Source organism: Pipistrellus hanaki (genome assembly GCF_964339955.1).
Source record: "Pipistrellus hanaki genome assembly, chromosome: 3".
NCBI lineage: Eukaryota > Metazoa > Chordata > Mammalia > Chiroptera > Vespertilionidae > Pipistrellus > Pipistrellus hanaki.
This window is the reverse complement of record NC_140505.1, coordinates 24,841,811-24,859,656: the sequence shown is the minus strand read 5'-3', so window position 1 is coordinate 24,859,656 and position 17,846 is coordinate 24,841,811. Positions and strand designations below refer to the sequence as shown.

Genomic DNA, 17,846 nt, shown 5'->3' with positions numbered 1-17,846 from the left:
GACCGGAATTGAACCTAGGACCCTTCAGTCTGCAGGCCGACTCTCCATCCACTGAGCCAAACCAGTTAGGGCTGTTTTTTTGTTGTTTGTTTTGTTTGTTTTTTAATTGGTTTGAGAGAGAGAGAGAGAGAGAGAGAGAGAGAGAGAGAGAGAGAGATCAGTTGCCTCCTGTATACCCGTACTCATTCCTATTAAGTGTTGAACTTGCAACTTGAACATTTTCCAACTGCAGAACAAAGAAACTAAAATCTATGAGTACCTACCTCTTACCTCACCCATTATCTTCTCTCTTTTTATCTCTGAATCCCTTCCACCCGGAAGGACAACCTTTGTGTAAGGCTCTGCATGGTCTTCTATGTTGAATGTGCACAAAGGCCTGCCTCAGAGGGAGACGACCAGTGACTAGCTCAGAAAGCTTTCTAATGATGAGGTTCAGTGTTAGAAAGGTGATTGGCTACAAGTGTAAGTCACATTCTCCCTTACCAGCTTACCCTGTAAAGCTGATAATTCGGTCTCCTCTAAAACCTAACTCCATTGTTTTCAATTTCAATTGATTTTTTAATTGGATGGGGAACATGACTGCTATACCTTGAACCCTGTCAACCAATTAAGTAATTATATTAACCCTGTTTTTCATTAGACTTTTAGTCTTCCTTTATCTCTCTCTTCACCAACAACTTTCAGATCAGAAGTCTTGTTGGTTTTTACTATTTCTTTAGCAATCTGAAAGGTACAATAATATTTCTTTTTGGAAAAATTAGAAAATCGTTTTTTTCACATCACATTATTTACAAACCAAAGACATCTTGTCATATTCCCAAAGTTATTAAATCTGAAAATACTTGTCAACATATACCTAGAGACACTTGAAACCTCAGAAAAGCATGTTCATTCGTTCACACTGGTATTTGAGAGCATTTGAATATACTATGCTACACCTCATTTTTATTTTGCATTGCCTAGCTTTCTTTTTGGCTAGCTTAAGTAAATAATATAAGAATGATTTTTAAAAAAATTTATGCCTATGAAGAACTTAATTATGTTTAAGTATCCTTAATCAATTTAGATATACCCATTAACATTAAACCATGTAAGTTGATTAGTTTTCTGAAGATAATTAAACTAACTTTATTATCAGACAAACATCATATTGTATTATCAATTTGACTGACCCATTTGATTTGTCTGAGTTAGTGAAGTTTAGTATAGTATTTCACATCTGAAAAAAATGGGATGTTCCAGAAAGATCATTGTATAAACATCAATTCAAATTCTAAATACCTGCTATGAGCCAAGACTTATGTTTGGCATTTTCTCAAAATTTTCCTCAGAAGATGAAAATCTAGTTTTTACTTAAAAAGACATACCTCTAAATTTAAACCTGACGGGTGTTTTTAAAAAAGAATTCATTCTGCCACTGTAAAAAAAAGCTGCACATTCTGGGTTACTAAAAATAACATTTCTCTCTTACAAGTGGTAGGAAGAGCCTCAGAAAATAAAAAGGATCTGGAATACTGACCTCCAAATTTATGTAATAGAACTTTAGGAAAAAAACACTGAGAAAATGCTGACCAGTGAATAAAATAAAAAGAAATCTCTTCTTAATATAGGGACAAGTTACTACAGTTCATGGCCACATATGACCCAAACCTGTTTTTGCACATCTGCAAGCTAACAATGGTTTCTACATTTTTATATTAAAAATGATAAGATGAATGACAGTTCATTGTGCATGAAAGCTATATAAATTCAGATTTCAGTGTTTATAAGCTTTTATTGGGAAATAGGCATGCTCACTCACTTACTCATCATCTCTGGCTGCTCTGGCTCTCAATGGCAGCATTCAGTTATTGCAACAGGGATAATATGGATCTCAAAACTAAAGTATTTAATATGTACTTAAAAAAAAAAAAAAAAAAAAACAGCCGGGACCGGTTTGGCTCGGTGGATAGAGCGTCAGCCTGCGAACTGGGAGGTCTCGGGTTCGATTCTGGTCAAGGGCGTGTATCTTGGTTGCGGGCACATCCCCAGTTTGGGGGGCGGGGGTGCAGGAGGCAGCTGATCAATGATTCTCTCTCATCGATGTTTCTGGCTCTCTATCCCTCTCTCTTCCTCTCTGAAAAGTCAATAAAATATATATAAAAAACAAAACAAAACAAAACAAAAAAACAGGCTTCTTGTTTTTGTTTTTTTTTAAAAAAAATAAATTAAGCCAAAACTGGTTTGGCTCAATGGATATATCATTGGTCTGCAGACTGAAAGGTCCCAGATTCAAGTCAAGGGCATGCACATTAGTTGCGGGCACATCCTCAGAAGGGGGTATGCAGGAGGCAGCTGTTCAATGTTTCTCTCTCATTGATGTTTCTAGCTCTCTATCCCTCTCCCTTCCTCTCTGTAAAAAAATCAATAAAATATATTTTTTAAAAATAATAAATTAAATCTTTATTGTTGGAAGTATTATATATGTCTTCTCCCCCCTCCATTGACCCCTTCTAGCCCGCCCCCCACCCCACCCCAGGCCTTCACCACCCTTCTGTCTGTGTCCATGGTTATGCATATATGCTTACAAGTTTTTGGTTGATCTCTTCCCACTCATCCACCTGCCCCTGTCTTCCCTCTGAGATTCTACAGTCTGTTCAATGTTTCTGTGTCTCTGGAACTATATTACTCCTCAGTTTACTTTGTTCATTAGATTCCACATATGAGTGAGAACATGTGATACTTGTCTTTCTAAGGCTTATTTTGCTTAGCATTATGCTCTCCAGGTCCCTTCATGCTTCTCAAAGGGGAAGAGATCCTTCCTCTTTTTCTTCTTTTTTAGTGCTACATAGTATTCCATGGTGTAAAAGTACCACAACTTTTTTTACCCACTTATCTTACTATGTACCTTCTTATGGAAAAGTTTGTCCACCCTGTCACAGAAAATGGGAAAGAAATCTCTGCCATTACATGATCCGACCACTAGTACAACAGGCAGCTGTCATTTGAAACTGCATGGCTATCGTGTGACATACCTTGTATTTGACAGTTTCTGTCTTCCACAGTGAGTGAGACCCTCTGGGACACCGAGGCAGAGAGACACACACAATATGCTGTACAGTAAAATGATGCGACAACATGTTTGCTGTGGCATAATTCTTCATTCTAATGATAAAAAGGGAGAACGTAGTATATGTAGTCAATGCCTCAAGAAAATAGGGTAAAATAAATTCTGGCTTTAAGAAGACCACTGGGGAAATTATTTACATATTCCAGAAATAAATACAGATGATTCAGATGCTCCAAAATTATTCTCACTTAAATAAATAAATAAATAAACAAATAAATGAATAAATAAAATATTTCCTTATATCTTTGTTTCTTTATCTCTTTTGTATGTTTATACTCTCTTTAATGTAATTGTTCTAATTTTGTTCTTTATTACATTCTTATAACCTCCTCTAAAAAGGGGATGGGATGCTGTTCTTCTTACTGTGTAGAAGTGACTTCTATATTCTCACTTTTCTTGTTGGTTTTTAGTCTATTTAAGTACCATCTACTTCCAGATTTCACATTTAGACATTCTGCTTTAAAGACTTTCTATCAGTTCTCTGTACCCCTGCCCAGTCCTGTTCCACCTCCACAACTTTCATTTTCTGGTGGATTTCCCTCTCCATGACTCAGTCTGATTTCTCTTCTTTTCATTTTTTCGCTCTCTCTCTTTTCTTTTAGCATTGAGCCTCACCAGCACCTGCTCATCTATCAATAATCTCCAGTTTCCACCCTCAGACCCAGGATCTTGTCCAAATGCAAATTCTTCTCCCACACCCAAACACACCTGCCAACTGCTCAGCACCACTTCACACCATCCCAGTGCCTCTCCTCCCCTGCTGCAATTCAGCCACCATCACTTCAGTGAGCATATGGTCCCCGCTGTGTCCTAGTCCCTGCATCCGGGAAGACGAGTCCTGCCAAGGACACATGAGGATCAGGCCTAGAAAGTCTCATACATGGGCACCGCTACTTCATTTTCTTCCATGTGAAACTACAATATGTTAGAGGCAATTTAAAGAGATTCTTTATATTATTAGATTTCAACCTGCTCTAGAGCAGACAAAACTTGTAAAAACAAACAAACAAACAAACAAACAAACAAACAAAACAAATTAGTAATCCAGAATGAAAGGGAAAAAAAAGACAGACAAAAAAGTAAAAATAGATAAATTGGACTACTTCAAAATTAGAAACTCCTATGCATTAAAGGACACAATAAACAAAGTGAGAAGTTGACCTAAGAAATGGGAGAAAGTATTTGTAAATACCATATCCAATAAAGATTAATATCCAATATATAAAAAATTTTTACATCTCAACAATAAGAAACCATATAACCCAATTAAAAGTTGAACAAAAGATTTGAATATATATTTCTCCAGAGTTTATATAAAAGTGGTCAAAAACCATATGAGAAGTTGCTCAACATCACTAAACATTAGGAAAATCAAAGTCAAAATTACAATGATTTTATCATCTTATACCCATTAGGACAACTACTATAAAACACACACAAAATAAACGTTGGCAGAAACATGGAGAAATTGGAAGGCACTGTGCCTTGTTGGTGGGAATGTAAACTGTACATCTGCTTTGGAAAACAATATGAAGATTCTTCAAAATATGAAAAATAAAATAGCATATACTCAAAAGAATTGAAAGCAGAGTCTAGAAAAGATATTTGGGTGTTCATGTTCATAGCAGCACTAGTCTAAGTGTCCATCAGTGGATGAATGGATAAACAGAATCTGGCATAGAATACAATGACATTTTATTCAGTCTTGAAAAGGAATGAAAGTCTGACACATGCTAGTACATGGATAAGCTTTGAGGACATTATGCTAAGTGAAATAGGTTGATCACACATGCGCACCCACAAAAACCCAAACCCTGTAAGGTTCCCCTTAAATGAGGAACCTGGAGAAGTGAAATGTATAACAACACAAGGTAGGATGGCAGCTGCACGGAGTTGCCGGTAAAGGGAACGGGGAGTTGTTGTTTAATGTCTATAGTCTTTCGGTTTTGTAAGATATAAAACATCTGGAGATTGGTTGCACAGCAGTGTGAGTATACGTAACAAAATTGAACTGCATAATTAGAATGATCAAGATGGTAAATTTTAGGTTATGTGTATGTTAGCACAATTTTAAAAAGTTGATAGAGGCTAAGAGCCTTCGATTTTGTGATATATTTCACATGCCACTCCCATGCAAACTGTTTTCTAACCTTAATACCCTTCACTCTTTTATAACAAGTAGGGAGCCAATTTTCATGAAAGGGAACACAGTGAGGTTTGGTATGTGCCTGTGACCTTAACCAGTGACCTCCAGGATGCTGGGCTTGGTCAAGTATGGCTCAGAGTCATAAGTACGGTCCCCGAATACCAAGATTACAAAAATCCCACATGAGCATATTTAGGAAAGGTGTAGGACCCTGTTCTAATGATATCCCAGTCACAAAGAAAAATGGTGAAACATTCCAAAGTTCGATCCAGAATGCGGGCTGGCATCTGGTGGAGTATTCCCATTCCCAAAAGCACTTCACATCAATGGAAAAGACTCTTAGCAACAAAATAAAAATGAGTGATGTCCACCTCCACTGCAAAGGAATCCATGGCCCTAGAATTCCCTCTGCCTGGAATACTCCACGCTCATTCCACCTCCTGTTTAAACCCCATTCATTCTTCAGGTTGTAGCTTAGTCATTTCTCCCGCCCGCCCCCCCCCCCCCCCCCCCCCCCCCCCGCTCGCGTCCCATCCACTCACACACTTAGTTTAATCTCCTCTTCAGAGCTTCAGTCACATCCTCTTACTTAACCTTTTTGCAGTTCACACTTGTTTACTTTGATTGATTTGTTTACTTCTTGTCTTCCTCACTAAAGCGTGAGTCCCATGGTGGCAAGGATCAGGTTTATCTTATTCATCAAGGTTACAGCACCCAGCACAGTGCTAAGTTCCTACTCAACAAAGGATTCTGAGAGCCTCTGTCTTAGACTCTCTTCTGGCAGGGACCCTGCCACTGTCCCAAGTAGAGATGCGATGCCGAGAGTGACAACTGGAGAGAGGTCTTCCAAGAGTCCCCCGTTTTTTCCACCTCCAGGATACCCAGGCTCCTTCTGCCTCTCATCCCACAAGGTGCTTCGAAGGGCAAAAGGATTCATATGAAAATATTGATCCTTCTGTCCTAGACAAAGGCTTCTCTTCCTCTGATACCCACACAGCAATTTCAATCACTCCTCCAGCTGCTTTCTCTCTGTGACAGGATGTCTCCATCTTCCAGGATGGGGTCATGCCTTCCCAAAGAACCATCAGGGGCGGCTAAGCGCTGCCAAGGGAGCTTGGACCTCAATGAACTGTATTTTCTCTTTTCACATGTTGCCGTTTCCGTTTTTTTTTCTCATTATTAATAGAGTCTTTCCTACTCATCAATATTTCAGAGATTTCATTTACCCGATGCCTGAAGACAGAGATGAGGTAGAGGACCTTCCCAGAGGGCAGTTATCTGTTGCAGGAAGCAGCTTTTACATGCACAGCTCAGCAGCAGACCCCAGAACTGAGTTATGAGGGCAGAATGTGGGGCACCAGGAATTAGGTAACCCATTCCTACCAACTCAGTGTCAACAACATGATTTAGTTTGGCTAAAATCTAGGTAACATTTTACAAAGCCATTTCCCACAACTATCAGGGGAGCAGTCACCTGCAGAGCACCAAACGCACCCAGATAGAAAAGTACCTACCTCCATCTTATCCTTATTCCTTATACTCCTTAAAGTAGATGCTGCCTGTTTGTCAAATACATTTGGCACTTCCTTTTGCTCAGTATGGAATTCTAATGTTCCTCCTGGCAAAAAAAAAAAAAAAAAAAAAAAAAAAAAAAAAAAATCAGAGGTGTACACTGTTAAAGCAGTAACATTTTTTATTGGAGACTATTGCCATAGGAGAGAAGAGGAGACCGTGTAGAACCAGGCTCCGTGTGAATGCATCATGGGAAAGTGGGAATTGGCAGTCAAGGAGCAGGGTTGGGGTTATAACATATGCAGTCACTGAAAGGAAACATCAAGGGTAATGGAGACTCTGGCTAGACTGGCCTACCAGTATCTCGGCTGAAGACAGCAAGGGTGATCGAACCTCACCCGGGAGGTGGGGAGAATGAGGAACCAGGTAGATGCTGAGGTTGCTCAGAGATGGAGGGTGGGAGGCTCTAGCTAAACTGACTGAACAGGGTTCTTGTCAAAACAGAATTTTACAAGTCAGAGCACAGATGGGCCTAGGAAAAGGTTCAGGAGGCTGACGACAGTTCAGTCAAGCAAAGGATTTCTGTCACTCTCTATCTTCTGCTACCCATTCCAGGCAAGATCTTGGAATGCCTATTTTATTTTTATTTATTTATTTTGTTAATCCTCACCCAAGGATATTTCCCCCCCCATTTATTCTTAGAGAGAGTGGAGTGGAGGGTGAGGGAGAAAGAGAAAGAGAGAGAGAGAAACATTGATGTGAGAGAGACACGTCGATTAGTTGTTTCTCACATGCGCTCTACTAGTATTGTGCCTTTACCAGTGTCGAACCCAGAAACATTCAGTCCGAGGACCCATGCTCTATCCACTGAGCCGAATTGGCAAGGGTGTGCAATGACTGTTAAGGGCTCACCTGCTATTCCTCCATCTGGCCCCCAGGGTCACTGTGGGCAGAGAGGCACTCCCTCTCTTGCCCGTGTAGCCTACGACTTGTGCCATTACAGGATCTCACACAAAATTACTTGTGTGTGTAACTGGACTGAAAGTCAGCAGAGAACACCTACAATTGTTTACTTACCTTTGTGTCCACATCACAATGCATGGCACTCAGTGAGTGCTTAGTAAGCGTTCATAGGCTGAATTTCATTGAACTCTTTTAAATTTTTGGATTAAGAGTTTTGGTATTCAGCATTTATTCTGGACCTGCCTTCCTATTTCCTAATTTTTTTCTGACTCACCCATTACCCTGCCCCTCCCTGAGAACTTGGAGTGTACAGAGAGGAGTTTTCATTGTTGAAAATGTGATTACCAGAATATGTATATTTCCAGAATAAGCATATTTTAAAGGACAGTTTTTTTTTTGTTTGTTTGTTTGTTGTTGTTTTTTTTAAGTATTGTGCCTACAGATGAGATTTAAAACCTGCAGCTATGGAAGCCCTGTTTATCAATTATTTTGAAGTAAATCTTTTCATTTGGAACAAATAATTTTTTATATAATAATTAGAGTCCCTGTGCATGAAATGAGTGCACAGGGGGGTGGGGATGTTCCCCTGCCCAGCCTTCACTCTCTCCAATCTGGGACATCCCTCTCATAATCTAGGACTGCTGGCTCCCAACTACTTGCCTGCCTGCCTTCCTGATTGCCCCTAACTGCTTCTGTCTTCCAGCCTGATCACCCCCTAACCACTCCCCTGACAGCCTGATTGATGCCTAACTGCTCTCCTGCCAGCCTGATTGCCCCTAACTGCCCTTTCCTGCAGGCCTGGTCACCCCTAACTGCTCTCCCCTGCAGGCCTGGGTCCTTCCCAACTGCCCTTCAATGCAGGCCCAGTCACCCCCAACTTCCTTTCTCTGCCAGCCTGGTCACCTTTAACTGCCCTTCCCTGGTGGCCATTTTGTGGTGACAATCTTGTGTCCACATGGGGGCAGCCATCTTGTGTGTTGGAGTGATGAGTCAATCTGCATATTACTCTTTAATTAGATAGGTGCATGGATGGGGGCCAGCTGCTTTGACCTGAAGGGTGTCCCAGATCAGGGTGGGGGCTCCCTTGGGGTGTGGGACAACCTGGGTGAGGGGCCTGTGTTGGTTTGCAGGCTGGCTATGTCCCTGGAGACCTAAGCAGAGGTCCTGGTATCTGGGATTTATTTATCTTCTACAATTGAAACTTTGTAGCCTGAAGTGGAGGCCTGGGCTGGCCAGGGCTGCAGTAGCTTGGCTTCCTCCATTGCCGGGGGCAACCTTAGCCTTCTGCTCTCTCCAGCTCCGTGTCTGCCACCATTTTTGTTTGGGATTTATTTATCTTCTTTCATTGAAACTTTGTAGCCAGCAAGGGCAGGTGGAAAGCTTGGCTTCCTCCACTGCCAGGAAAACCCAAGCCTCCCTCCTGCTCTCCATGGAAGCAGCTATCTTGGTTGGGTTTATTTGCATATTTGCTCCTGATTGACCAGTGGGTGTGGCTTGTGGGTGAGGCAGATGTATGGTCAATTAGCATATTACTCTTTCATTATATAGGATGCCACTTTTTTGTTTGTTTTTTAAATATATTTTAATGATTTTTATAGAGAGGAAGGGAGAGAGATAGTTAGAAACATCAATGAGAGTCATCGATCAGCTGTCTCTTGCACGCCCCCCACTGGGGATGTACCTGCAACCAAGGTACATGCCCCTGACTGGAATCGAACCTGGGACCTTTCAGTCCGCAGGCTGATGCTCTATCCACTGAGCCTAACCAGTTTTGGCGGTGCCACTTGTTTTTAATTTCCTGAAGTCTTCTGTACGTAGGAAGAGTGAGTGTGGTCTTGCCAATGTGTGCTCCATTAGCAGAGGGACTTGTACAGAGTTAAGCGAAGCTAGCTCTATATCCATGTCATGAAATGCTTCAAAGCAAAAACCTATTTAAATTAAAAACCCAGTTAAGTTAATTTCAGCATAATTCAGGTTTTTCATCCATATCAATGGAATCAATGTAAAGGTTTATTCTTTCAAAGGTTAAACTTCTGACATTGTTGTAAATTTTTCTGTAAATTCAACTAAAAAATTAAGGCTGAAAACAAAATTGTGTGCTTGTATGTTTGTGTTGATTATACTAATTTATGCTTTGGTGACACAGAGTCTTAGAAAATGATATTCTTACTAAAGTAAGCAATCTATGGAGCAGATTTATACTCATAATTGGTTGTGGTGCACATATATTTCATACTTGTGTTCAGATAAGCTTATGAAATTTTATTAATCAAAGAGAAGTTTTACTTCCCAATATTTACATATGCATACCAGAGTTAGAATTACTGAACTCCAAAATTTTTGCCTAACTAGACACCTGGCACAGGAAGATTAATGCAGAATGGGCCTTCCTTACCCTGGCTGCCGGCACAGCCTTTGCTCCAGCCTGGAGCCGCTTTTCTGCCTTCCCACATTGCCAAGAGGCCCAGAGCAGCAGGTGCGGTGTGAAATGTCTGCATCGTCACCATGGCAATGATGCAAGCATCCCCCCAGGTGCTGGGCATCTGTGTATGCAAATTAACCTGACACCTTTGTTGGGTTAATTTGCATACTCACGCCTGATTGGCTGGTGGACCTCACAAGGTGCAGTCAATTTGCATCTTTCCCTTTCATTATTGTAGATTAACTTCCACCTTCTCTCTTCCTTTTTTAGGCATCCATTTTTTTCCAGGTATATGTCCCGATATACCTGTATTTTAATTTCTTTTTAAATAGTGGTGGAATACAAATAACATTTTTTTATTGCCAGTATTACAGATGTTCCCGTTTTTACACTTTTTTCCTCCTCCACCTCACGCCTTCCCCACAGTATTGTCTGTGTCCATGGGTTATGCCTATATACATAGATGTTCTTTAGTTAATCCCTCTCCCCTGACCCCATCCTCTCCACTGGCCTCCCCTCTGAGATCTGTCATTTCCTTTTTCAACATTATTCCAGAAGGCCTGGCTAATGCAAAAACCTAAGGAAAATAAAAATAAGTACTGCGACATAAACATCACAATCATCCTCTTAGGAGAGAAACATGGATATACATGCATCTGTGCACAAAAAGGGGCGGGGGAGGGTGCTGCAATACTAGTCCATAGTCAACTGAAGTTTTTCAAACATGTTAAAAAGCGGCAATAGGAAATCATCCAACACCAAGTCATATCTACTATCGAAAGCCAATTTGTGCTCAGGAAAGAAAAAGGTGCTTTTGCTTTGCTGCCCAGGTTTTTTTTTGGGGATGGTGCTACTGGTGTAATCTCTCAGTTTTCCTGTGTTTGTTAATCTAGTGTAGCTCCCTACTTGAGCTATTTGGGTTCTTTTGGTGTAGGCCTGCGAGCTTGAGAGGCACAACTCTGGTGTCCAGGAGTCAGCCACTGTTTGGGGGGAGTGTCCCAATTTTTGCTTTCCTGCACCCTTGATTGTAATCACCCTTGCCCTGCAGGGACTCACAGTGGGCCTCAGGAACCATCTGTTTGGGGTGTTGGGGCCCAGGTGACCTGCTTTTTGGAAAGGCGTGACTATGTTGCCCAGGGTTCTGCAGTTGTGGGGTGGGTAGACTCAGCTATGCTGTTGTACCTGGTGGATAGGTGCTTACTCCCAGCGGCAGTTGGCAGTTCACGGGAGCACCTTCAATGCGTTTGTCAGTGAGGCACACTGAAGGACTCTGAAGGGTTCTGGCAGTGTAGCCATGCAATTGAGGTGCCTGTGGTCAGTATCCAGACTAAGTGAATACAAAGGCTCTACTCCTGGAGAGGAGTGCGCTCCCTGCTTGTTCAAGATCGCCCCAAAGAGGAGCTCACAGTGGCTCCCACTAGCGCCCTGTGGTTAGTTGTACTCGGTGTGCCAGGCTGCTAGGATGTCATGCTCTCAGAGTGCAGAACTGCGATATACTCCAAGGGGTCTCGGCACTGCCGTTGAGCAGCTAGGGTGAATGTGGTGACCCTCCAGGAAGAGGGAATTCAGAATTTCCACTGTGGGGCCGCGCCACTCAGTCTGCACAGAAACACATTTTCGGATGCTTTTAGCGACTCCCTACTGCCACCCAAGGAGATGCCCACAAGCAGGAGTAAAGTTTTCAGGCTTGCCTATGGGACAGGGAACCAGTATGCCCCTGTCTGCACCGAAACACACCCTCGGGTGTTTTTGATTCCTCCACACTACAGCCCAAGGAGACTCCAGCTAGCAGGAGTAAGGTGGTCAGGCCTGTCTATGTGATAATGAATGCACGCGCCCCAGCCCGCACAGAAACACACCCTCTGGTGCTTTCTCCCTCTCCCAAGCGCAGTCCAAGGAGATACCCACTAGCAGGAGTAGATTGTTCAGGCCTGCCTATGGAAGGGGGAACGAGCGCCCCTGTCGGCCCAGAAACACACCCTTGGGTGTTTTTGGCTTCTCCCCTGAGCCACCCAAAGAGACGCCCCACAAACAAAGAGTTCTGAGCTTGAGCGCTGGCGCACAGACTTGGAGATGCCTGGCGAGCCCAGTCAAGTATTTCAGGTTCGCGCGCAAAGGTGCACTACCTGGAGAGTGCCCGGTTAGCCAGGTGAAGAGTTCCAGGCTGGCAGGCAAACACGCACTGCCTGGAGATGGCTCAGCTAGCCAAGTAGAGTTCTGGGCTCACGTGCAAACACACACTGTCTGGAGACGGTTCAGCGACCCAAGTAAAGAGTTCCTGGGTCACGCGCAGGTGTGCCCTGCCTGGAGATGTCCTGCTAGTGAAGAGTTCTGGGCTTCCGCAAATCCACAGTTCAGCTGTTGGGAAGGAGGAGTTTTATTTACAGCTGCGGAATGGTGTGTCTTTGGAGGTCAAGATCCCAGCGTCCGCGGGTCTGCAGCTGGGGTCACAGGATATTGGCTAGAGTGTGTGCTGGGTCGCGGGGCAGTTCCAAGGCCTATCTTGTTGGTGATGTTGGTGAGTTTCTAAAAAATGCCATTCAAGATGGCGTGGGCTCCTTGCTGGAGTCCCGCCTCCCTGCATAAGGATAGTCTCTCCTTAACCAGGGGAGACTGTCTATAGCTTCTGCTGCTCTTGTGTGATTTAACTTTCCCTCACTCACTGATACACAACCCATGCATTTCCACACAAACACTCCTTTCATACCCTTACTAACTTCCTCTCTCTCAGCTCCGTCCTGCTAGTTGCCATCTTTTTCCCCCTCCCAGGCCTCAAACTTTCTTTCTCTCTTTATGAATGACCATAAGTCCTCATCGTATGGTCACTGACACTCATGCACCTAGTACCCAACAGGATAAGGAGATAGACAGTTCAGATCGTTTATGACAACCACAGTCATTATAGCTGACATATCCGGAGTGTTTTCAGTGCCAGGCATTTTTTAAAGCACTTTACCTTATTTATCTCATTGCATGCTCAGTAACAATCCTTTGATGGAAGTCTTCTTCTTCTTCCCACTGTACAGGCAAGTTGGAGCCCAGAGTGGTTAATAGCTTGCTCACGATCACCTAATTAGGAAGTGGCAGAGCGGGGGTTTCCTCACACAGTATGCCTCCCAACCATGTTTGGAACCACTCTAAGTGACTAACTCTAGAGCTGGCAGATATCAGAGTTTCCTGAAATTACCAGGCTCCTTGGTTGGCTGCAATCATTGAACAAGAATTGGTCCAAATCTTTGTTGTTCTCAGCCAAGTTCTTGTGATGGTTGAGAACAGTGTGATTTGGCAAGTCCAAGGTCCTTGATAATGATCTGGGCCCAGTCTATGGACCTCCAGGTCCATAACCTTTCCTTTGACCTGCTGTTTTAAGGCAATACATGCACTCATTACTTAATAATGAGATCTTGGATGGTTGGGTTTTTTAGTAGGATGACTGTGCTTCTCTGCCTGGGGCAGTCCTGCTTTATACCTGTTATCCTGGCACAATAATTTGTGGTTTTCCTTTCATTCTCAGAAGAGTCCTGCTTTGAGCAATAAAATGATCATTTTACTTAGATACAGACTTTACTGAAATACTATCCAGTTCTTCCCCTAATTCTCATTTTTCCCATGTCATAACAACAGTTCTTTATTTTTGTAAATCCAATTTATATTGATAAAAACATAATTTTAATTATATATATTTATTTATCATATCAGTTAAGGTCAATGAAGCCATCTACTGAAACAGACAAACACTGAAAATTTCAGGAAGAGTTTATTTTTCACCCATATTACATTACATCCCATGTTGTACCCCACAGGTGTTCAGGGACCCAAGATCTTTTCATCTGTAGCCCCACTTTCTCTATGCCTGCAGTGTCTTTTCCCTCTTCTACCTCACCTACCTCCTACCCCTCTAGAAATCACCATGTTGTGGTCTTTGTCTATAAGTTTTGTTGTTGTTTTTGCTTAACCCCTTCACCTTTTTCACCCAACACTAACCCCCCACCCTTTCATATGGTTTTGATTTGCATTTTCCTAATCACTAGTGAATTTGAGCATTTTTTTATACATCCGTTGGCCATTTTTATGTCCTCTTGGAAGAAGTGCTTATTCAGGGCCTCTGCTCATTTTCTAAAATTTAACTTTATTGTTCTAAGTATTTTTAATTAGATTTTTTGGTTCTTGAGTTGTATAAGGTCTTTATAATAGTTTGGATATAAGTCACTTATCAGAGGTATTATTGAAAATATCTTCTCCCATTAGGTTGATTGTCTTTTTGTTTTGTTGATTGTTTCTTTCATTGTGCAGAAGACTTTTAGTTTGGTGTAGTCCCATTCATTTACTTTTACTTCCCTCTCCTTTGGGGACTGATCCATTTTATTACTCATTACTCTAAATGGTAAAAAAAGTTGCACTATGTTTGGGCACAAACTTTTTCTCCAAGGAAATATTAAATATCTTTTTCAGCTCTTCCTGTACTTCTTCCATATTCAGTGTCTTAAACTCCACCAGATCCATGTTGTCTTTGTAACTGAATCTTCGATGCATGAGAGTAAAACCCACTAAGCAGTAAACTCCATCTGGGGTATGAATGATACAGTAAGTGTCTTTTACAAACACAGATCCTGGAGATGTCTGAAAGTATGAATTTGGATGCTCAAAATATTCCATTGTTCGAGGTTCAAGTGTAAAGTAGTAGATCTTTCTGTACTTTTCCTTTTCCAGGAGCTCAGAATTAAGGAATTCTTGGTTTGGAACATACTGCTCTCTTCTGATTTGATCCAGCTGCCAGGTTCCTCCCTCTTCTGTCAAGCGGAAGATGCAAGGCAACTGAGGCTGATACTTCCCAGAAATTAACTCGAGAGGCTGCCTCATCTGGAAAGAGCTCCCATACCCAGTATCAACTATGTATTTCCTGCCACCCACAGTAACCATCAGCAGGAGGTGCATGGGAGCCCTGCCGTATCTTTCAGCTTCAACATTGTAAACAAAGCTTTCCAGCATTGTGGTCTCAAAACCCATTGTGGTGAGAGCCCAATGCAGAAGTTGGTTTATCTGGAGACACCACCCACCGCGTTTCTTCCTCACAATTTGATCAAAAACGGCCTCCAAGCCCAATTCCATGGGTTCCCCACAATGGATGTTAAGGTTCTCAAAGGGAATGGTCTGGATCTGGTGCTGAAGAATGTCAGTTAATGTTTCCAGGTCCAATTTGTTCCTAGAGTTCTTATAACCAATTCTTTCAAAATATGCTTCGATGTCCATGTTCCCCTACAGCAAGGTAAAGAAAACAAGAACACATACTGTTATATTTACAGTTGGATTTCCTTAAGTAGGTTAATTATAGTCATGTATTTTAAGTATATACAGACTAATACTAAAGTTAAAATGGTTATAAATATCTGTAATTATACTTCTTTTAAAGCTCTTAATATTTATTTTTAAATTAAAATTTTTTTCATTATTGTGTTATTTTTGACATATAATATATGTAAGTTTAAGGTGTATAATGTGATTATTAAATTCATTTATATTGCAAAGTGATTATCATAATAACACCATCTTGTAACCATTTTTTTCTGGTGTTGGTGATTACATTTTAGATATGCTCTCTTAATAACTTCCTTTTTATTTCTTTTTGTATATAATACTAGAGGACTGGTGCATAAAAATTTCTTGCTCTGGAGGTGTGTGTGGGGGGGTGTCCCTCAGCCCTGCCTGCCCCCCTCTCACAGTCCAGGAGCGCTCAGGGGATGTCCTACCGGGATCAGGACTAAGCCACAGTCTGGCCTCCCTCTGCAGGAAGGAACTGGAAAATCAGGGGAAGGTAACACCTTCATCACACCACTGCTGCCGCCACTGAGGCTCAGGCAGCCTTGGCGGCCAACAAGGTAAACATTCTTAGGGAGCCCACTGAAATGCCTCAGAAAAGCACTTAATATATGTGTAAGGAAGTTAGATGTAGAATAATTTTTTTGTTTTAATTCAGAAGACTTAGAATGTTTCTTCTTCTCGGTCCAAACTCTAGAAATAATAGGAAAAAAAATGGGTATTGGCAGAAAAGCACTCTTTAGAAAGGAGAGACTATCAGGCTGGCATCAGAATATTTCACAGTAATATGTTACCAAGTTAAGAGAAAAGTCTGATCCCCAAATATTATTCTCAGCTACTATTTCATTTCATCAGGAAGGTATCATGAATATGAAGACAATCTCAAAGATGAAAGAACTTGAGAAATGAATGTATGAGGAACTACCCCAATAAAGTGTTACCTCCTAATTGGCCAATGAAGTGGAAATCAAAATGAAAAAAAAAAAAAAAAGTAAGAGTGAGGCCACAGCAAAGGACTAATGGGCAATATTGGCTCCTTTTATTACAAAACTAAGAGTAGAAAAGTTATGAGAATTATGGGTATCGAGGAGACAAAATGGCGGAAGAATAGATGGATGGGTTCTGAGTCTTGTCCCAAAGCAGAAAGAGAGAGCAGCTGAGGGTCACGCTGGGAGTGTTTGTTAGCAAGCTAAGGGACAGGTGAACTCCAGGAGAAGGCGGAGGACTGCTGATCATGGTTCCCCTAACAGGGAAGCACCCACACCAGGGCTGGGTGCCCTCCCAGAGCTACCTACTGGCTTAGACAGGGAAATCTCGCCATCTTTAAAGGAAAAGTGGGTCTTGTGAGGGGCCTGAATATCCAAATCTGCAGTGACCACTGAGCAGCTGTGAGCCCCACAAAATCAGTCTCAGGTGGCATGAACACTTGGACTCAAAGGAGCACTCCACCACACCACAAAAAGGAGAGAGAGAACTACATAACCAGACATCCTGAAAAGTGAGATCATGGGGAGACAAAGAAACAGCACACATATGAAAGAAAAGCAGGCATCATCAGAAAAGAAAGTAAAAAAGTTATAGGCAAGCAATCTACCAGAGCAAGAATTCAGAGTAATGATCATAAGATGGCTAAAAAGAATGGAAGACAAATTTGACAATATGAATAAGAACCAAGAGGAAATGAAGAAGAACCAAGAAGAAATGAAAAATAATACCGCTATTGTAAAGAATCAAGAGTCGACTATAAGAAGCAGAGGACTGCATCAGTGAGCTAGAAGACAGGATGGAAAAAATATACTCCATTAGAGTAGCTTCTGGGGAAAAAAAAATTAAAAAGCAGGAGGAGAGCCTAAGAGAACTTTGGGACAATACAAAACAAAACAATATTAGAATAATAGGGGTTCCAGAAGGAAAGAAAATTGAGGAAGACGTGGAAAACCTGTTTCAAGAAATAATGACAGAAAACTTTCCGGAGATAGAGAAGAAAAAAACCCACACAAATCCAAGAAACTCGAAGAATCCCAAGCAAAATGAATCCCAAAAGACCGATACCAAGGCATATTATAATTAAAGTGGCAAACACCAACGACAAAGTAAGAATCTTAAAAGCAGCTAGAGAGAGACAGAAAGTTAAATATAAAGGAACCCCCATCAGACTAGTAACTGATTTCTCAACAGAATTCATCAGGCCAGAAGGGAATGGAATGAAATATACAAAATCATGCAAAGGAAGGGTCTGAATCCAAGAATACTGTACCCAGCAAGGCTATTAATCAAAATTGAAGGTGAAATCAGGAGCTTCACAGACAAAAAAAGACTAAGGAAATTTATTACCACCAAACCAGCAATGCAAGAAATGCTAAAGGGTCTGCTGTTAA

The 17,846-nt window shown here is 41.7% G+C and overlaps 1 protein-coding gene across 1 annotated transcript; it reads right to left on the bottom strand.

The window, feature by feature from the left end:
- Window positions 1-14,412: 14,412 nt before the first annotated feature.
- LOC311620301 (arylamine N-acetyltransferase 1-like) lies at window positions 14,413-15,403 on the bottom strand. Its single transcript, XM_084879611.1, has one exon. It carries the CDS (start codon window positions 15,400-15,402, stop codon window positions 14,530-14,532), a length of 873 nt encoding a protein of 290 aa, XP_084735737.1. The 5' UTR covers window position 15,403; the 3' UTR covers window positions 14,413-14,529.
- Between the last annotated feature and the right edge of the window lie 2,443 nt (window positions 15,404-17,846).